Genomic DNA, 23,217 nt, shown 5'->3' on the forward strand with positions numbered 1-23,217 from the left:
AGTTGTCATTTCAACAATAAATCCTGTAAAGTTTTATTGATTCAGCAAAATAGAAATGGATAAAAATCAATCAGTTGTGTGCAGCTACTAAAATAAATGTTTTTATTCAAATGGGTGTGACATTTACGACGGATTCCTTATAGATCTGTAGTTACAGCCCCTCAAACATGAGTTTACTTCTTTTTAAATCAGCTTGTAGGAGTTGAACAAAGTATAGAATAGTACACAATAGAAAATTACAACTGATGATTTATGAGGAATCAACTTTGATCTCTGAAGGAAACACAAAACTAGTTGAATTTATTATTTCCATTCCCTGCCAAATTAGGCATTACAGCATTTTATCATAAGTCTATCACAATTGTCATAATTAAACAAATTAACATCTACTTCATTGTAAATTACAAACTTAAGCAGGTCCACTTTCTCTTACCTTTGGAGGTATTGGCTTCATAACAATTGACTCATCATCATCCTGACCTACACGCTCTGCTGACATGTCTCGCTTAGCCTCGGTCTTCACTCCAGATGGCGTAGATGTAGCTAATGGACTTGCTGTAATATTCACTGATCTTGGTGCTGGTTTAATGGGAGATGGTGAGACTTTCTTGGAGACTAATGCTGGTGCACCTTGAGCTAAATGACTCATTGGCTTCTTCACAGAACCTGGTTTAGGTGTTGGCTGAACAAGAAAATAGGTCAAAACAGATATGTTATTTGGATGTGTCACTGTTTGTGGCACAAATGGTCCTTGAAGTATTCTTTCAGAGTAGGTGTCATGTACTAATACGAAGTGAGTTTGATTGTTCTAAATAATTTGTTTAATTTGTTTATTTAGTTTTATGGTTTACTGAAACTTTATCTTATCAATCAAACAATTTTACTACATGGAGAGTCTACAGACAAATAAGTCCTACTACATGCAAAGGCATGTGCACAGCCTAATCATGTCAATTCTTTATGATGTTCTTTATCAAATGCTGCACTACATACCCAAAAGTTGACTTCAACAATTTTCTATATCAGACTTTTAATTATGCTGTATCCTAGTGTAATGTGTACTCTAGTTTTACCTGTTGGGATACAACTCTAAAATTGCAGTATGCTAGATCTATAAACTACATACACCCTCAGCATTTGCAAAGTTTCTGCAGTTCATATGGACCTATGAAGTGTGCGTATGCATGCGGGTGTATTGTTCATGTCTAACAAATTACACATGGTGTAGCATTTCCCTTTCTTTAAGCAATGGTTACTATCATTGTGCTTTGCAGATTATGCAGTGACATAAGCAGATTGAGCATATCAAGTTTATCTCACACACTTCATCAAACGATTAGCCCTCAATTTCCTTTTATCCTATTTGGTTTGGTATATGTGGTTACATCTTTCTGGATGATTAAGCATTCTCTTGTACCTATACTCCCTCTAAATAATCATTACACTCTAAACTTCAAATATAAAGAGAAATTTTGCAACACAAGTTAGAAAAGTTACTTCAAGGTCTGTTTGACAGGAATTTTGTTTCAAGACTGTGCCACATCAGTCTGTGCTGGGTTATGTCCCTAATTCTTCTATCCCTTGCCTTCCTCCCACAACCTCCTTGGCTAGCAAACCCTATGAACAATGTACAATGTACATATCAATATACATAGTTAAGCATACATTGAGCAATGTACAAACCTTATCTGATGTCATCTTGGGTGCCATGTAAGTATAATGCCATTTCAACAAAACATCTAATGTACCTGTAGTTTTATCATTTCCCTGAAAACAAAATTACATAAATAAAATATTAGCAACAAACCACAATAAATCCATATAATAGAGCATGTACAATACTAGACTCTTGTGCTACATTGTATGCAGATCTACATGTCAACAAATTATGCCAACTAGTTATTTCATTTGCTGAATTCAAATGTTTCTTTATATGGTTTTGCAGCATGCTAAATGTATGATGTAACTCACTTACACCATTTTTCACCCCGATGTGGCAGTGAGGTCAGTGCGCATTTAATTAGACACAGCTAGTATTCGCTCAAAGCGCTGGCGTAAACACACCCACGCTTAAAGATATCATATACATGCGTGACCAAAACAGCTGCTTCATCGCATTGGCGTCACTGCCACATCAGAGTGAAAATCGGTATAGTATAATGACTCACCTGTTTGAGTTCAAATGTTCCTCTAATAGGTTTATTATGAGCTAAACTAATGAGTGGTATCTTTGCTACACCAATGTAAGATGTATCCTCTGGATCAGCATCATCAAATACGTACACTTCTAAACTCTGAAGAAACAAGAAAACATTAAAGTGGCATAACTAGACTTTCACACTAGAAGGGCAGCTGGGGGGGGGGGGGGTCTACCACCAGGAGGGGTCCAAATGCCCCCATTGCAAGATATGCCACTGCTTGTGAATGTGTGTGGTGTACATTTAAACATGACAGTATATGCACATTGGAAATCTAGACATGAATGCAGAAGGTCAACTGGTCTTAGGTAGACTGACAATATTATTTATACGTCCTACCCAGTCTCGTTAAGGCTTTTAGCGGGATCCCGCAAAGTGGGGCGTACCTCGTCCCATTTTTTCACATGTCTGATTGTGGCAATTAGCACCTCGTAGGTGTTCCGATAAAATCAATGGTCAATAATAGTAGTGGCACCAGTCGCGGTACGCTGCAGTACGACGGACCTCTGCACCGTGCACATTGAATAAACAATTGGCAGTGATTACTCTGGCTTAAATCATGGGTCAATATAACTGTTAAAAGATTCTAGGAAGGTGTAAATGTGTGATAAATGGATGAATATAACTGTTTACTGTTACAGTAACCAGCGACTTTATTGCCAGGTTTTAATATTGCATTCTCCAGATCGGTGTAAGAATTATATATCAATCATATAAATAGCCAAGTAAAATGTGAACCCATGCCATGTCGTGATAATTATTTAGTTATTGCTATCACCATCCTATGGTTGTGGATATTATCATCTATTTTAGTGAAACTATGCAATTTATGATATATTTGCGATATGTGAATTATTTAATATTCAATTTTATTACATCCCAGCGACTCCTTCTGAAACAAAACAGAAAACTAAACAACATCAATTCAAAACACACATAGCGATCAAGATAATTAAAAATTCATGATAGGCCTATAATTATTATTAGTTATTTTCTTTGAACCTCGCCTATTAATGGGGGAAAAAAGAAAAAAATTCTTGGCTCTAATTTACGGTTTGTTGTTATGTGGTTTTCATCTCAATACTAAAGTTTGCGTGTACCCAGGCATCGAGGCATTCTCAACCAGGGACTCGTGGAAGCATCTATGTATAGATGGAGGCCAGCCGCGAAACCCCGATCTACAGCTGTAGCAAGCCTAGATAGCGGCCCGATGCTAGCGGGCCAGGTAGCCAAACTCTTCAGCTCGTTAGATACATTTTCGCCCTGGGTTTTCGCCGTGTTGAATCTCCACTCGTTGCACTCTAGGAATGCTAAAATTAAATAAAATGAAAGTTTCTTAAAAGGTCCTATTGATGATTCGATCCTTGAAGGTTGAATTAATTGTATTCGATCGACACATCGTGTAGGTCTACCCGCTTTAAAAATCAACAAGAAGTTCAACTTGAAACATCACTGGGAATGAAGCCCGGTCCCCGCACTCCGTGCATCCGCGGGTATTCATGCTTGTCGAAAATTTTGCGAAATAAGGGGTGTTTTCAGATGAAGAAACGCGATTCGCGAAACACACAAAAAAGGGGGGTTTTTCAAAGCACGTGTTCGCGAAATTTAAAAAAAAGGGCATTTTCATCCAGCAGCCTACGCGTTTCTGCCAGAAAAGGGTATATTAGAAATATCGTTCGCGTTTTAGCTAAAATAGGGGTATTGTCGAAGGGCAAATAATTCGCGAAATCGCTAAAAAGGGTCTTTTTCCCTAAAAACTTCGCGAAATGAGGTGCAAAAGGGGTGTTTTAAAGTTCACCGACAAGCATGAATACCCGCGGATGCACGGAGTGCGGGGACCGGGGAATCAAGTTGAAGTTAAATTGATTTTGATATTATCGACATACTTCATGTGCAAGATATTATCACAAGACGTGTATCTTGCACATTTCTTACCTGATTTATATTGCTTGTATTGCTATAATCATTTCAAGACATAATTTTGTACGTTTCAGCAGTGTTTTTCGTACTTTTGGCACATGTTCCCACTACAATTTTTTATTTTTACAATCGTCCGATGACGGCATTTTTCTTTTCAGATAGACCTACTTGTCATGCTTGTTCTCCATCTCATCATGACAACACATGCGCACCGATGGTATATAGGGTCATTAATTTATCTTTTCCATTTTCCATAGACCCTAGAGTGAATGTTGCATCGTATTTCCATTTTAAAACGTAGGCTAGTCATCGTTTTATCTTTGGTATTATATTCTGTCCAAAAAATGGACCCGTAAAGTCTATGATGGACCATGCTCAAGGATCAGTGATCCCTTGCGCGATCCATGGACATTGCCCTGCACTGCAGCTCGCCTGCCTGATGCCTACCGTGAGCCGAAACATCATCTTTCTTGTTGCTATTAAACCTCCCACGAAGCCTATCGGAGATACCAGTGAAAATCATGGTGAAGGCAGCTTTTCGCCTTCGGGGGGCTGGTATTGTTCCAAAAGTTCGCATCTCTAATATTCTGGCTGACCTCACTAGAAAATTCAATTCAATGAACACAGCCTTGACATAGATCCCGCCAGCGCTCAGCGCGGCGGGCCCGCCATGGAATCCCAGTTCACTATCTGATTCAGGTACATGTACATCATCGGATTTAACATCCATCGCAAAAATGGCTTGAAATTTTGAAATATACCCCAGGAACGAGTACAAAAGTCAATTTAGTATTTAGCACCATGGCATGGCAACAGCTGATTTTCTCTGGAATATTGTCAACAAGCCCATACCATTGGTACATTAATACCATATGCATCGAGTTGTAAACATGGTAACGCCGGGCGGTGGTCTTTGTGGTCGATATCTGGTATATCATGCGTATATACATTACAACCTGGATGTACAACCAATCACAGTGTGGGAAACGAGTTCAGGGGCTGTGCAATAGTTATGAGCCGGGGCGGGGGCAGGGCTGTCAACGCATTGGGTCACTTTCTCACGGTCTCACGCCAAGGTAGTATAATATCACGCCTAGTAGTAAATCTCACGCAAAAAGCTGGAAAACGAGTAAAATCTCACGCATCGTCAAAATTTTTTGTTGTCCCTCCCCTCCCCCTTTTTTTCACATTCTCGAGCCCCGTGGCTCAAATAATCATGGATCAAAATGAACATTGTAGTCGGCAAATCCCGGTATAAGTACGCCTCTGTCTCACGCCAAGCAATTCCAAAAAGTTGACAGCCCTGGGAGGGGGTGGGGATAAGAATTTTTCGGATTCACTTTACTTCCAAGAATTTTTTCCAACCCCATTAGAAATGTATGCCACCATAGGCGTAGATCCCGAGGAATGCGAGACGTCTCACCCCGAAACCTATTCGCCCCAAAAAAGTTCACCCAATACACATTACATACCACGACCAGTTCGCCCCAATACACGTACATACCACGACCACTTCGCCCCAATTGACTCACCGTGTATAACGTTGCCGTAGCGTGCATAGTACTAGTAGTGTTAAACATGATGTAAATTACTTATAAATCGCCAGTATAGCTATGTAATAATTTATATAATATATGGCAAAACAAAACATTATATAAAAGAAAATAAAAACAACAAAAAACTCTTACTCTTGCGAGTTTTGTGTATTTTTATTTTACCGACTCAGACTCAGTTAAAATAAGTTTGATGTTCAAAACTTTCAAAACTTGCAGTCCTATAAACATATTAAATCAGAGAAGATCTTCTTTGACATAATGAAACTATTAAAAGGAAAAAAAAAAAATATATTTGGCAATTTTGTGCACAACTAGCAAAACAAACGCCAGCAGCAGCTTGAGATGTTTTGTGGGTTCCGTGCTGTGCACTGACTTTTGCCCGCTTTTTGCACCGCGTGTTACAAGCGGCGGATATTTGCTGCCACTTCCACGAAAACGCCGGGTGTGATATGTGTTCAATCCTGGTTCAATCAATGGTACCATGACCAAAGCACGCAAAAGTGCCAGAACACACCGACGGCGTACCTTGCTTGACAAGTCCCCGGGCCCGCGGCCGTGTGCCTTACACACTGATGTACGATCGATTGCTTGACAAGTAGGCCTAGTATGCTCTCAATTTGATTAAGACCCGGAGGTAGTGCCGCGAAGAAGAAAAATGCAATAATTTGTTTGCAAAACTAGTTAAAGTCCAGTATTAATACGATTTCTGTCAAATTTTAATTTGGTTATTCTTTGCCAAATATTATTATAGTAACAACTGTCAGGAAAGTTTTCTGGTCATTCTAAACTGTGATGTTCTAAAATAATCAAAGATATAACAATTTTTAAATATTAGTCTCATATAATTATATATTCATCCTCATATAGCTTGATATGCGCGTTACAACTCTCTACAATAACTTATTAGATATATATCTTTAATTGAAATGCTATTATTTTAATTATATAATCATAATTTTATAATGTTTCAGATATATTGTACATTGTAATTGACAGTTATCATGATTCATTGTGTTCTTAATTTCTGCAACTTGCCTGTCAATCACGGACTAATTATGATTGATTTAAACACCACGGCACATCTTACATTGTACGATGTGTCCTAATCCTCTCAATATGCCAACAATTTTAAGGCGATGATGTTAATACAAATGTCGGCCTATATTTATTGATTTATATCATACGCTAATACATAAGCTGGCATAATTATTCCCGGATGTCGCCAATCATCATTTTTGAGATATTCAACCAAAATATTCTGCTTGAAATTAGCTTTAAAATGATGTATATCATGTCTATAGTACTTGACATTTAAGTAGTGAAAAATCAATAAAACAGTCAATAAATCCTTTCTTTCCTATTGTTTATTGTTAAGTTCGATGGAGCATATCTCAATAGTGGCACTGGCGACATCCGGGCTCAGTTGTGGCGAGGAGTCACATATCGTTATGAATACGGCAGAGTGGCGAATACGCAAAATTGCTGTTCTGAGTAAACGCCACGGCGTTTGAAAATCTTGGTACCATGCTCGACCAATGGGCTCAATCGATCCAATTTTATATCACAATTTTGCCCCCGAAATACCCATAACCGCAAATAATTAATTCCTCTAATTTAATTTTCTAGATTTTCTGAAAGTAAGACGAACTCAGTTTCACCCCATTCAAACTTGCTTAAAATTAAAATCAATGTAATTTGTCAGTCGAGTATACCTGTCTTAATTGTTCATCGAGTGATTACGGTATTTATTTTATTGAATTCATACTAAAATATGCAACGAAGGCACCAATTCAAACATCTATTTATTTTTGGTAACAAAGGACCACTTCGTATAACTTCCAAATCTGGGTGCTTGATGTGTGAAAATATTGGATCCAAAACATAATAATGATAAAATTGGATGCTTTACGCAAAATATTTATTGCTCTCGCTATACCAATATTTTAATACTTATTTCACTTTATATCACAATTTTGTCCCCGAAATATCCATGACCGCAAATAATTGATTCCTCTAATCTAATTTTCTAGATTAATTTTCTGAAAGTAAGACAAACTCAGTTTCATCCCATTCAAACTTGCTCAAACTGTTAATCAAATAATGTAATTTGTCAGTCGAGTATACCCGTAATAATTGTTCATCGAGTGGTTACTTATTGTATTGAATTCATACTAAAATATGAGAAAACACATGACACAGACAACGAAGGTACCATACCTTGCGCCAATTCACCAATTCAAACATCTATTTATTTTTGGTAACAAAGGACCACTTCGTATAGGCCTAACTTCCAAATCTGGGTGTTTGATATACCTAGATTTGGAAGACGGGTGTGCACATTACTTATTACGGTATTTAAATTTGATTATTTAAATTTGATTTAAGGTCCCCTCCGGTTGTTACTCAATGGATTTTAAAAGCTCTTTGACTGTGTCCAATCAGGGATTTCCCTTTTAACAAAGGAGCACCGGCGCATTGCAGCGCACTGCTGCACAGTAGCATAATCTATCGGCATGATGAAATAACTTTCAAAAAAAAAATTATAAGTAGGCCCTAACGCTAAGCTAATGCAGAACACGCTGAACTTCAAAGCTATAGTGCCGGTGACTCGACGAGCATAAGTGTCCAAGTGACCCTTTTACAAGAGTCCAGCTCTGTACCTGAGATGACACTTAAATTAGTTAAAGCAGACTCTTTAATTTGAGTATAACTTACACCTTATTGGAGTCTACCTTCTTGACTCCGACTAGAGTCAAACATGCTAGACTCTCTTGAGTGTCATCTCAGGGACAAACGTTCGACCCCCCTAAACCAGAGTTTAGACGACACCTCATTGGAGTCTTGCTTACTTGACCCCTATACAGGAGTCTAGCATAGGGAGTTTAGATGACACCTCATTGGAGTCTACCCACTTGACCCCTCCCAGGGGCGGATCCAGGAATTTTTAATAAAGGGGGCGCCGAGCCAGCGCCGATGCCGCGGCGGCTCGGCGCTCACACAAAGTCAGACTTCGCTCTGCAAAAATACACAAAGTCAAGCGCCGCTCTGCAAAAATTAGAGGGGCGCGCGCCGGGTGCGGCCCCCTCTAAATCCGCCCTGCCTCCAGGAGTCTTAACATGCATGCCTCTCATTGGGAGTCATCTCGGACAAATGCTCAACCCCCCCAAAGGAGTATAGAGGAAACCATACCAATGAGAAAAACAAAACAAAAAAGATTATTTACTTGTGTATACTGTGCTTACTTTATGTCTTAAATTACCTGGTTCTCTATTTTACAACGAAGACAAACTACCTTAATTTTACACAAGTCACTTACCTTAGTACCTACCGGGATTCGAACCAGGAACCTTATGCTTACATATATTATTATATATGATAAATTATCTGATTTGTAAATTGCCTATATCCACATATAAACATATTATTATATATTGTATATTAACGTCATGAACAGTAATATTATATATTACATAGACTATGTATTCAAGTTATATTAACCATCACATATTATTATCAATATATCTTGTTGTTAATATTATTGCAATTTACTCTTATTATTAATTGTTATTATATTTATTAAACTATGTCTATTGTACTCAATGTTATTATTATATATGCTATGCTATGTATGATATTGATTGATAAAATAAATTTGATTGATAATTTGATTGAAAGCCTGATGCTCTACCAATTGAGCTAACTGGGATTATATAGCTGAACAAGTGTTTAAGTTAATATAACCTATACTTTCATGTCTAAACCTGCCAAAGTGCATCTTTTTAGGAATATTGATCAAATTTACTGTAAATATTGATAACATTTACTATAAATGTTGATTAAAAAAAGTAATATAAAAATATATTGATGATTTAATTCCAAAGCAATATTGTTATTATTATAATTACATAGCTAGTAGGGTTATAAGCATTATCATTATTATCATCATCATTATTATTATCATTATCATTATTATTTATTAGGCCTATTATTATTATTATTATTATTATTATTATTATTATTATTATTATTATTATTATTATTATTAGTGTTATTATTATTATTATTATTATTATTATTATTATTATTATTATTATTATTATTATTATTATTATTATTATTATTGTTATTATTATTTAATATTATTTAATATTATATCTCGTTCCTGAATCTTTTCAATGGTCATATAAAAGTGACTCTTCGAAAGAGTTATTGGGATACCAAAAAAGGAGAAATACCGACTCTGATTGTTACTTTTTCAAAACATGAGGATTATAGAGGGTCACAGAGACTCTATATGATACTTTTTCCCGACTCTTTTTAATAGTCATATAAAAGTGACTCTTCGAAGGAGTTATATGGACACCAAAAAGGAGAAATCCTGACCCTGATTGTTACTTTTTCCGATCATGAGGATTATAAAGGGTCACAAAGACTCTCCATGATACTCTTTCCTGACACTTTCATACTGCAGTTACTGTCCGTTTTCCTATACACAATACACAGTGCTCTCACCATTGACGCGTGACCTCTACAAATGATGTATGTATGTTGGAAGAATGGGCACTTGACTAGTTAACATCACTGTGTGAAAAATAACCAGCCAATATTTTAACTATTCTCCAAACTTCTAGCAAATATATTTCTCTAACATGACCTAAAATTACAGCTAGGTTAGATGTTCAGAAATAGTCGCACTTTCGTAAAATATGAGTGAGGGCAAGGCATAGCTAGCTCATAGCTAGCCAACTCCCCGTGTTAATTGAATGGAGATTTGACCGAAAATATTGAGCTATATTGGTAACGGACCGCTCAGTTCTGAAGGATGCCACAAAAAAACGGTACAAGCTACATTTAAATTATTCTATGAAATTCTAGAAAATATAGTTTTGTAACATGTCCTAAATTTTTAGCTAATTTAGGTGTTTGGAAATAGTCGCACTTTTGTGTTTTAGGAAGGATATGTAAACGACAGATTAAACATTTTGACATTTTTAAACATTATATAGGCTATCGCCCTTTTTTTTTTACATTTTTAAAGTAAAAACAAAATTGAAGAAGAAAAAGTTTGTTCTCAGAGAATAAATAAATTGAATATCTCTCGTGTGAAATATTGTATTAGGCCTATATTAAAGCCACGATTTCTCCGTGATACGGAAAAACGGAAAAAATCACGGAATTCGGGGTTTGCCCACGGAAATTTGAAAATGCCACAAAATAGTAAAAAACTGTGGTAAACTGTCTAACTGTTGTGTTGATTTGCAAAATAAAACAAAGAAACGTGATTATTTGGCAGTAATCAACCATTAAACAACCCATTTTAGCATTAATTCTAGGCCTACTACAGTAAAGGGTAATACAAAATACACTTATAAAACATGTTTGTTTTCAATTTTCAGTGCTTTATAATGATTGGAAAACGGAAAATCACGGAAATCGTCCAATTTGTAACACTTAATTTTAATTTCGTAACACGGAGAAATCGTGGCTTTAGCCTATATTATGTTGTAAAAGAATTAAATGGGAAATATTTTCCATTTAGAATTATAGCGGAAAGAAAACACAAATTCGGATTTATGCGCGCAAAAGTAACATTTTCCAATTCCGCGCTCAATTCTTTTATTCTGTTCAATACTGTTCATAGGGGTGTAAAAAATAGTTGTTTTTAAAAGGTTTAGTATGCCTACAACGTCAGAAATCCCATTCTTGCATGAAAAGTATACATTACCGGATACATTACCATGCATGAAGATATAATAATGTCTATAATACATGCTGCATGCATGGAAGACACCATTATCATGAGTAGGCCTAATGTTGGAAACTCCATTCTTCCATACCAGAAGTTCAGCTTTTTCCTCTGGTCTTAAATTAAAATAAATATCTTGTTGTTTTCTTTGGTTTTAGATTTCAATAACATTTATATATGCATAGTGTCAAAGTGATTTTCCATTTCTGCGCCAAATTTCAAGTTTGAGTATATGGGTGACCGAGCATGACGATGTGTGTTGTGCCATTGTGTGTGTGGGGGGGGGGTGTGGGGGTATACCGGGTGTGGTTGTATAGAGAATAACTAACCAAGCAAAGAAACAAAATTATTTGGGAAAGATTTTCCATTTCGAATTATTGGAGAAAGAAAACTCAAATTCAGATTCATGTGCGCAAAAGTGTCATTTTCCATTTCCGCGCTCAATTCTTCTAGTATGTGTGTTTATACTGCTGAATGAAGGTGAGCTTCAGTATGTGGGGGTGCGTGTGGGCGGGGCGGGGTGTGGAGGGGTGTTATTGTTAAACGTTTATAGGCCTAGGGCGTCAAAAATCACACTCCTACATTAAAAGTATACAGTACCATGCAGGGGCGGATTTAGGGGGGGGCGCAGCCGGCGCGCGCCCCCTCTATTTTTTGACTAGCGAAGGGCGCCGGTAACTTAAAAATACAAAATTGTAAGAAATTTAAAAAAGGAACAAATTCGGCCATGAACAGCAAACAATGGGCCAAAACCGTTGAGTTTTCGAGGGGTAACCCCTTTAACACATTTTTTCGTCGTCGACCAAAAGGCGCCCCCTTTATCAAAAATTCCTGGATCCGACCCTGCCGCATGCATGATGATATAATAATGTATGTACGTTCAAACGCATGCTGCATGCACTGCAAGACACCAAAAATCTTTTGGCTGCCTGCAGATCTGAACATATAGGACTTTTCCCACAAAATTGTCTTGGGAGCAAACATTTGCCTTTTGCGTGAAAAAAAGAAGGACGGGTCTTTGGATGTGGGTAAAGGAGCGCGTTACTAATAATATTTTGCCCCGGTATTTTGCCAAAGGATAACCAAATTAAAATTTGACCGACATCGTATTAATAGGCCTACTGGGCTTTAATCAGTTTTGCAAACAAAATCCCAACTTTTTCTTCTTCGCGTGCCTCCCGATATAGGCCTACGTCACAATTTCAAAACACGGCCCGTAATTCTTGGGGTCGTAAAACATACTCGATAAAATAGGTAAGTAAAAAAAACCCATATGGATGGAAGAGTACATGATCAAAAAAAAAATGTTTTCATAACATAAACATAGTCAGCTCAACTGAATCTCGGGGCTGAATCACATGGGTTTCTAAACAAATTCATAGCATTACACGTTTATATATAGCACCAGCCAAATTGTTACAAATACTCAACATTTATTTAAAAACAGCACTGCATACTGTCTACCGAAAATACAAATTGTATTAGTTACGAACAATGGATTGTAAAACATGACAAATTCATAAAATACATAAATACATTTTAATGGCATAACATTCATAGAACACCGTCAAATTTGTTTACAAAGCTTAAAGATATAGGCCTATACAGTAAATAAACAAATTAAACAACACAATGTAAAGTGATTCAATAATATAATAATAATTAAGATATGATTAATATATACTTATAGTACTATTAATAATAATGATAGTTATTTTTATTGTTATCATAAGAAGAAAATAATAATAATACTATAATTTTTACTATAATACCGTATTAATTATTATTTCCCGGTATATGAATAGGTCGTATTGATTATTCCATAAATACATGAATATAAATGCAAACAATTGGAAGTTGTATTGATTGGCCATATGACCGCATGCACTGCATTCACGGCACTTTACAGTTTACACAGTGAGTCAATTGGGGCGAACTGGTCGCGGTATGTACGTGTATTGGGGCGAACTGGTCGCGGTATGTACGTGTATTGGGGCGAAGTGGTAGTGGTATGTACGTGTATTGGGGCGAACTGGTAGTGGTATGTACTGGTGTGGGGCGAAACGTCCTGACACCATCCCGAGGTGGGGATATATCCTCCCAATATTTTGCCATGGGGGATTTTCAATACATTCATCCTCCCAGTGGCGTCGCGTCAAAGGGCACGTGCCCCCCCCAATTGATTGCAAAATTTAGAAAATGCCATAGGAAAATGCCCCCAAAACGGCTTGCCCCCCCAATCAGACCCGGTTGGGTCCGATTGGTGCCAATTTTTTGCGAAATTATTCCACTTTTGCACCATATTTACACCAGTTTAGCTTTAATAAGGCACAATTTTTCATTTGTACCATAAACTTATTCTCTTGCCAAAAGGTGCCTGATTTACTATACTTTTTTCCAACCCCACCCCCCATGTCAAAAAAGAAATCTATGCCACTGCATGTTATACCATGGAAGTACTAGCCCTTCCATGCTTTATAGGCCTACTCAATTCATACTCACTGCGCTCTAATTTGTCAAATTATTATTGGAGTAGCTATAATTAATGACGGGGAGGGAGGAGGCAGGGCGCGTTGTTTCCCTACAATAATGCTGGCCAATATTTTTAAATATTAAAATATCGTTGTCCTACACATTTTGGTGTGTAGCCAGTTTTTCAGAACGGACGGAGGGGGGATGGCCACAGACTTGCTATATTTTTTGCCAACAGAACCCGATTTTTTTTTGGGGGGGGGAGCCCAGAGCTCAAGAATCTAACTAAAAAGGGAGAGAGATTGAGGTGCAGAGGAAACTTTTCCAACAATTTTTCACCGCACGTTTATGGGGCTGGCATTTTCTTCGGAAGGGGCGGGGGGGGGGGGGGGTCCAAATTTATAAAAAGTCGGCGCCAATAAAATTGCGACCCCCTATTTTGACAACAAATATTTAATGACCCCTCCCCCACCTTACCCCTATATATGCTTAAAACACACTATCTGTGGTCATCTTGTGACTCCCTATACATTTTTGGTCATCAAATATTTTATGACCCCCTTTTTTTTTCCAAAAGTTTATGAGCCCCAATATATTTGGGACCTACCCTCTTCCGAAGAAAATGCCAGCCCCCTTATATACCAATATCTGTTTCCCCTCCCTCTCGCTGCTCCCCCTCCCATAATTCCCGATACCGTCACTGCGGCATGCGGATAAACATTTTGATATTGAATTTTAAAAGTCAATATCAAAATTATGTTTACACCAGGGTTACACGCACACATATGTTGTTGCCATTCCGTCTGGTTACCATGGTTACATACACATGGTCCCCAACCGCTCCCCAATAATAATGATCATGATAATAGGTCATCAACGGGTCAAGTATGTTATTTACATCAGGGATGTGAGGCTATACTCTCACATCCCTGGTACCATGCATCTAGTTGTAACTATGGTAACGCTGGGCGGTGGTCTTTGTGGTCAATGTGTACAGCCGTTCGGGACAAGTGTGTGAGAAGCGATTTCACATCAGGCTGTATTTGTTTATATTTTTTTGCGTGTAAAGTGTTACATCTTCCAATATTTTTAAATAATAAATAGCCGTATTGTCCTGGCAGATTGTGTTTAAATGCTAAGTTCGTATAAGGCCGTGTAAAATTAATATTTTGGTTCTCGTCCCCTCCCTCCTCAATTTCTGGGATTTGTCAGATTTTATTTTTTTTTTAGATTTTTCAATTTTTTAAGACTTTGGAATGATTTATGAAATCTTCATACATATAAATAAGTTTATTAGAGAACAAGCATCACTTCCAAGTCTTTTTTTTTTTTTTTATAGGGTTTATCCCTAAGAATCTCACATTTTAAAAAAAAAAAAAAGGGCCTCATCGTTTCCTCGAGCACTGTTGGAGAAGACCGAAAACTACTGACAATGCTAATTTTACATTGAGAAAAAAAAAAAAAACAAAAAAAACACCTCCCTCCCTCATCAATTCATGAAAATCCTCAGGACGAGAACCAAAACATTAATTTTATACGGCCTAACTTTTGTGGTGACTAGTTACATCAACAAATCATGGTTGAATGTTGGCAACACGTGCTTTCTACCGTATTTTATGGACATTCTACCGTACTTTTACAGAATACCGTATATATGCTATTATGCTAATTATACGGTACTTGTAAACATCATCGTTTTTGCGGTACAATGCTGGCAACTTTAATTGACGGGTATTTTACCGTCAGTGTATGCTATTAAAATGTATAAAAATCTCAACCTTTTTTTTTTTATAGAAAAGGGGGGGTCCAGCAAAAAGTGGATTTGAGTCCGAATCCATACATCACTGCAGTGTTAAATGCATGCGCGTATTTGGGGGGGGGGGGCTTTGGGGGCGCCAGCCCCCGAGGTAAAAGCAGGGGGCGGCCAAAAAGAAGGAGCGGCGGGGGAAGAAGGGGGGGGGGGGCAAAACAGGGGCGGCAAAAAACGAAGGGGCGGCAAAAAGAATTGGGAAAGAAAAAAGGGCGGAAAAATGTGAAAAAGTCTAACAATTTTTGAAAAAAGGTACTACACATCAAAATGTGTTGCTTTTAGGGCGCTAGCGCCGAAAATCCTTTGCTTCAGCCCCCCGGGGTAGGAGCGGCCACGGTACGCCACTGAAAATGTATATTGAAAAAGCAAGAAACAGAAAAATAGCTCATGCAATAAGGGGCTGTGCAATAATTATAAGCCCCCCGGGGGGGTAAAATTTCCGAACGGCCCGCCAAAATTCGCTTGCCCCCCCCCCTCGGCCTGCCAAAAATCGCTTGCCCCCCCTCTCGGCCCGCCAAAAAATCTTTGCACCCCCCCCCCCTTTTACACATGCCAAATTTTTGGGATCCCAATTTTCAAACTTTAAAAGGTCTAGATATATGTTGCGAGCGCAGCGAGCAGGAAAATTTGCATATTAAAGCGTTTTCGTACTGTTTTCCTAACCCTTTTTAGAGCGTTATATTGAAAAGGCGCCCCATGAATGTGTGCCAAAATCGCTCGCCCCCCCCCTCTCGGCTGGCCAAAAATCGCTTGCCCCCCCCTTTCGGCTCGCCATAAATTTCTTGCCCCCCCCCCCCAATTTCTCCCTCCCCCCAGGGCTCATAGTTATTGCACAGCCCCTAAATAGGCCTACCTAAAAAAACAAAACAACAAGCAAACAAACAGAAACAAAAACTTGCCCGATCTCAACATTCATCCCCAGTAGGCCTATAAAATATAATAGCACGTCCTTAAAAAATCATGAGAATTTTATTGACACATCCTATACCAATTCGTTAATTGATGTATGCATAGCAGGTATTTTATGGGTGATAACGTAATCTAATGTAATCTGGCAAAACCAATGTAATCTGGCAAAACCAATGTAATCTGGCAAAAGCAATGTAATCTTCTCTGAATCTGTCAAAAGCAATGTAATCTGTAAACAATGCATAGACAATGTCAAGTAGTCCCTATATAATCGATGATATTGTACACAAACCTGTTAAATCCAATGTGCGGCGGACGGCGGTATACTTTGCGGCGAACTGCGGCATCCTTTGAGACTCGTGATCTCTTAGAAATGCCGACAGACGTACGCATGAGCGTAACTTTATAAGGCCAAAACAAAAAAGGTTTGTCTCAGGACCCCGCGCGAATAGCTTTTAAAATGAGATAAACATTTTTAGTGCATTTTTTTTTTTAATGATCATCGTAGTTTCCAAGAAAAATTACATTTTCGGCACAAACAATTGGCGATCATTTTGACAAAATGTCAAAAATAAATAGGCCTACTCCAAGAACTGTATGACATCGTTCGCTCTGAATACCGATCTGGGAAAATGGGTCTTTGTGACCTATATTTTGCAAAATTTTCTGACTGCGAGGCCTCGCGCACCCCAGTGTGGTCCCACAAAATATTTTTAAAGTTTAAGCCCCCCCCCCTCCCATGTTGAAAATCTTCCCAAGTCTATGAATTTATTTGTACTACACAAAGTGCCCAGTTCATTCACTTTCTTGCGCAAGGCACCCATCCAATCTCATCTAACCAAACATTTTATGTACAAAAACTACATTTATTTACCGTAGTTAGATATTTGGAGAGTAGTTTCCGAAAAATTTGTTTGAAATCGCCACTTCCAAACTCACTAGAAAGTCGTCAAAATTTGCCGCAAACAAGTGCCAATCATCTGATCTCTTCCGGGTTTGATGTGTGCGTTGGTACCATGCGCAATGGAGCTTCAGTTTTCATTTAGACTTAGAAACCTACGGCATGGAAACACCGCGGTTATCAGCGAATCGCACGTGGTTTTTTTAAATTACGTTTTCCGAATACGGTCATCAGTACTATTTTCGTTACATATTTTATGAAGAATGAATAATATTACGGGGATGAATAATTAAAGGTTCTGTTTTAGTTCTACGGACATGCATGATTCATGGGGAATCGAGTCATAATGTAAATAAACATGGATTGGATATGAAACTAGCCAACATTTTACTGGCGATCTGTTGAAGACACAATTTTACTAGGCCATTTTCTGAGCACTGAACATGCTGGATGATGCTGAATCAGTCAAAATGGAGCCAAATTTATAGGGAAAAATTATGCATCACACATGTTGCGATCATCTACTGTTCGATGTTGCGATGTATGATAGCAGGGAAGTGTATAGCAATTGGCAAGTTTTGCATCGCATTCCGCGATGCGAAACCGGCGAATTCGAACCCTGCATGGATTATACTTTTCATTTAATATTCATAACTTATGATTCTGATATTTGTAGCGTTTAAAAAAATAAACACGAGGCGATTGTGCAGATTTATCAATGCGGAAAAGGGGATTGCATGACGGTCGTGGTCAGTCGTGTATATCTGAGGTTCTCGCGATAGCCCATGTAATATTACAACAATGAGGAATATTAGGCGCATTTAGGCCTAAGTTGGTGAGTTGATATCAAAAAGATAAGCTTTCTAGGACTAGGTTAAACTCCCGGGTTAAACTATGGTTAAAACAATTTTTACCGGCGATTTTAAAATGAGTAGGCCTAGGTCTATTTTCAGGGTTTGTCATATTAGACATCAGTAGCCCAGAATGTCTTCTTAATTCTAATTAGCTCTTAAAAAGCTATAGGTCTAATTCAAAAGTTTCGGGGGCGTTGTCATTGCCCCTTAAATTTATTTGATAGTATCAGAAGGCCTATAGGCCTACGACCACGATAACAGTTCATCCTTTTTGACAAATTGTCTCATATCTTCTCTGCATATATACACCCGTACCGGAGCTACCCGGACAACACAGTACACTTTGTGATCGCCAGCAAAATATAAACATACAATACAGTTATATCTTAATTATATATTATCAACTCCACAACATCATACAGTTATATGTAAACTATCAACTTCACAATATAATCATGATTTAAGATATTAAGTGGACATGAGTTTCAAATCGGTGACAACACAAGTGGGTAAATACTCCCGATCGATCGAGTAGACGGTGACAATGTTTGTTCTTCCTTGTTGCCAATTAGGTATGTAAATAGATCTGTGCTTGCGGCTTACCGCGGTAGGCTTCGTATTGAGTTGATGCGATGGTGTTTATTGATCAGTCTCACACTCTCGTGATAAAGCAGATTAGCTGATAGCGTCTAATTGGGTCGGCGGCCTGCGGTATAAATAAAACAATGGATTCGCGATATGCGGCGGGTCCGTTCTACTGCAGGAAACCTTATAAATAATATTGTCAGTCTACCTTATTGTCATGTTTGCTAACCATACCATTCAGTACACATGTGCAGGGCAGGGCAGCAAATAATTCTGAAAGATAGACTGTAAAGCATGAAATGTTCATGAAAATGTTGTGAATTTCGCGAGTGACATGGATTTGCAATATTTTAATGCTCGCAAATATTTCTATTTCCTGTAAGCCTTTTAGAAAATGTTTAACTTTTGGGACAAATTACTTGCTGTAATAATGATGGGTCTTTTCAAATCATGAACATTTTGTGTTCTTAAAATACCATGCTTAAAGTATGCCTGCATTTGAATAACAATTAGTGAATAACCCTATTCTATTACCCCCACAAAAATGGTATATTTGAGTGGTGTGGTGGTATCATGTTAACTACTGCGTTGCAGTGTTATCGGTTGGGTAAAAACCAATAGGTGGCATACCATTGGCAAGCTTGGACTTTAATCTTTTAGAAAAACAAGTTCAATAATTAATTGTGTCAATTTTATGCAAATTAGCTCATGAATAATTAATGAGCTCATAGCCAAATATGATGAAAAAAATATTTTGATTTACATTTTTGAAGTATATGAGTACATCAATGTGGCATTTCCATGCAGTTTTAAATACACTGCCGTGTTTCTACATATAATAAAAAGAAATTCAAGTTAATTTGGACTATATTTAAAAAGTTTCCAACATTTTAAACCATTTTATGATGTGTAAATGGTAGTTATATTAGGAAAAAAGTTTTTTGTTGATAGAGAAGTGACTAATTATCAAAACTGTTCAAAAGATAAGACCTTATTTGTATAAATATTTTTTACATGCATTATTATTAAGCCATTTCGTGCCATATGGCACGAAATTGATGGGGGTTAATAAGAATAGGGTTAACACTATTTTACAAACTTTATTATGACTTTGCAGCAATTCACCTCAAATGTCACTTATTTGTGCTTTATTATAAAATGTTTATCAATATTCATCATGGCTTGAGCCCATAGTGCATTTGTTCAATTTTACGACATCAAAGTTGTCCCTTCAAAAGGAGGACTAATTTCAAACATGCTTGTTTGCAAAGTTAAATTGGGATCTTTGATGTTGTTTAGACTCAAGAAACCACTGTTTTAATATATAGTCATAAAATAATTAAGGTACTAGTTATGTTCACCCCGTATATCCTAAACAAAGACAAATATGTCATAATTGGAACCAGCAGCCAATAGCTGCATCTTTTAGCTCGAATTTAAGACCTCATTCGTTGAAATCAGTCAAGAAATAAAGACATAACGATCCAAAACCCCAAGGAAGATGTCAATTCAAAAGTTTGCTCCATTGCATGCCTTATTGATTTGTACACAAAGCATTCTCAAACAGGGAGCTGGCTAAAACTAGCATCTTGTTTTCATTGATTAGAACACAAAAATACAACTTCTGATTTTGTTTTCCTTAGGTTTTAGATCACCTTTCTTTAATTCTCAACCAATTTCAACAAACAAGGTCTTAAATCATCAGGGCTTTTAAGAGTACAGGTATTGGCCACTTGTTTTAATTTTGACATATTTGTCTTTGTTTAGGATATACAGGTGAACATAACTGGTACCTTAATTATTTTTTTGCACTGTATATTTTAATGCCTCACTATTACAGACCCCTGAATTAGGCTTATAGTTTTAATCTGTCATTCTTTTCAGTGGTTGGGAAATATGTTCATACATTCCTAAACTAAAATATTATATATTGACAACTGAAGCCATTTAATGTAGGTAAAGCAGCCACTTACATCTGTTCTGAGATACTTGTCCAAGTCTGCATCCATTTGTACTGGGTATGTGTGGGTATCGTTGAATTCTGGTGCATTACTACTAGTGATTATAGTAGTATCATGATCATTAAAAACAAAAAATCTGTAAACCCCATATGGATTAGGTTGTACACCTGTAAAAATACAAATTGCAAATACTAGGATTAATTACTCTGCAAGTTGCAGCAACACAGACAACAAAAAACTAAGACAAGGATCCAAAAGGTTAATAAAATGCTCTTCTTACAGGAAGAGTAGCTTACTATGATTTCACTGATGAAAAATAATACAAATTTTCTCTGAATTTGACTCAAAATGTCAGCAGACTAACTTGAAAATGTAATATTTTGAGGAAAAGAAGTTAACTGTGCAAAAGATTAGCTCCTTTGAGAGATAATTACTGCGCAAATGATGTATAGATTTAAAAGGAATACGCTCCTTTGGAAATGAGTCAAGCTTATTTCAAAAATGTATAAAAGAAAGTTGATTGATTTCCTAAAATTGAGCTGGCAATTAAAAATTAAAATTTTGAACAATAACACAACTGTTACATAAGAATGCATTAATGATTACCTTCTCTCCTGGGTTTGAGATCATTACACCTGACAATCTTGATGGTAATTTCATTGATATTTTCATCTCTATTCTCTCTCTTAGATTGATTCATTTGTGCTTGTTCTAATGTACTTATTGCTTCTTGTGTAGCTCGTTGATTAGATGACATGTATCCCATGGCTTTAACACGTTCCTAAATACAGCAATGAACAAGACGTAAATGGAAAAGAAAAAGAATTTAATGAACATTGCCTGGTGTGCTTTACTATCAAATCACATAAGAACAACATTGCACTTTTATACATCCAGATATATACACTGTTGTCCATATTTAGAATGTAAGCCTTAATTAGTTCACATATTGCAATATTGCAATTTTCCAAATGTTAAAAACACAAAATAGTTTTTAAATAATAGTGGTAAAAAATAATACAGTATTGAAACTTTTTTACATACAAATAATACAGATGTGAAAACAAGCATAATTGAACTAAAAAATAGAAAATAAATCCATTTGGTTCTTAATTTTCCTGAAAGTCTTACCCTGAATAGCCTGAGTGCTCGTTCCATTGGTACTCGTAACCTTACCCAGAAGTCCACAGTACCTACATTAGCACCTGTGTGACTTGACCTTATACCTACAAGAAAATATTGACACAAATATTAGTTTTGCAATCACCTCTCAAAATGACATTTCTTTTTTACAGAATGTCATGCTTTCATCTTGACTAGATCCGACTTCTTCAGAACTAAACTATAAAGCAATGTGGCCATATTTGATCTTGTCCAATAGCAAACCCATCAAAACCCTAACCTTGTAATGTGAATATCCTTTGTAAAAGTAAATTTAAGGCCAGAGTAATGGAAGACACATTTGTCCACACCCGAATTTGAGATTTCTTGATATTTATCAATAAGATGTATTCTTTCACTTGAAACTGATAAAATACAACTTGCTAATATTTACTCGTATTTTTGCTTGATTTATTTCACTCTTTTCAACTCTAAAAAGTCACATGGCTCAAATAGGCGGAATAATAAGTGAAATGCTGAAATATTGTGATTATGCTGTGATTTCCCTAAGTTCATGTCTTTTCTTCATGAAAAGCTAACTGAATTTTTTTCTAGGTTGTCACAAAAAAATTGGGGTAAAAAAGTGAAAAAAACTGACGTCACCATGAGATTCCTTGACTCATATCCTTTCCAAAAATGTATAGTTTTATATACTTTGGATATACAATTCCGAAATAATGATGCTTGAAAAGGTCCATGTTCTCTCCCATTACTCTGGCCTTAAACCACTTTTCCATCAACAACATTAGTAACCTTATTTATTTCAAGACACACATATAATATCTTTTACCTAAAGCTTTTAAACAGATGAATTTCTGAGGTACAGCTTTACATGATTTCCAATAGCTTATGTAAACAATTAACCATGGCATAATTCATAATCCTCCAGGACAGGAAATGTGCTTCTTGTTGATTAAATTTGACATGTATGGCGTAGAATTTCATCTATAAGCATATAATATGCCTCTAAATGAGTGTTTTTTGATGAAAGAGACAAAAGGAAAACACCCTCCACAAAAAAAAAAAAAGATTGATCTTGCAATAATACATGTTTGTACAGCTGCCTGAATCAGTAATATACCTTAACTCAAAATGTTTTTGTAGAGAGTGTCTGACTTTCATCTCTTTTGGAAAACAAAAACAA

At 36.8% G+C, this 23,217-nt stretch overlaps 1 protein-coding gene across 1 annotated transcript in view; it reads right to left on the bottom strand.

The window, feature by feature from the left end:
- Nucleotides 1–23,217, bottom strand: part of LOC140148913 (protein fantom-like) — a 64,103-nt gene that overhangs the window by 11,595 nt on the left and 29,291 nt on the right. The window contains 6 exon segments of the mRNA XM_072171013.1: nt 434–682; nt 1,684–1,767; nt 2,169–2,294; nt 20,925–21,079; nt 21,519–21,693; nt 22,044–22,138. Coding sequence (XP_072027114.1) covers nt 434–682; nt 1,684–1,767; nt 2,169–2,294; nt 20,925–21,079; nt 21,519–21,693; nt 22,044–22,138 — 884 coding nt within the window.

Source organism: Amphiura filiformis, chromosome 3, assembly GCF_039555335.1.
Source record: "Amphiura filiformis chromosome 3, Afil_fr2py, whole genome shotgun sequence".
Classification (NCBI taxonomy): Eukaryota; Metazoa; Echinodermata; class Ophiuroidea; order Amphilepidida; family Amphiuridae; genus Amphiura; species Amphiura filiformis.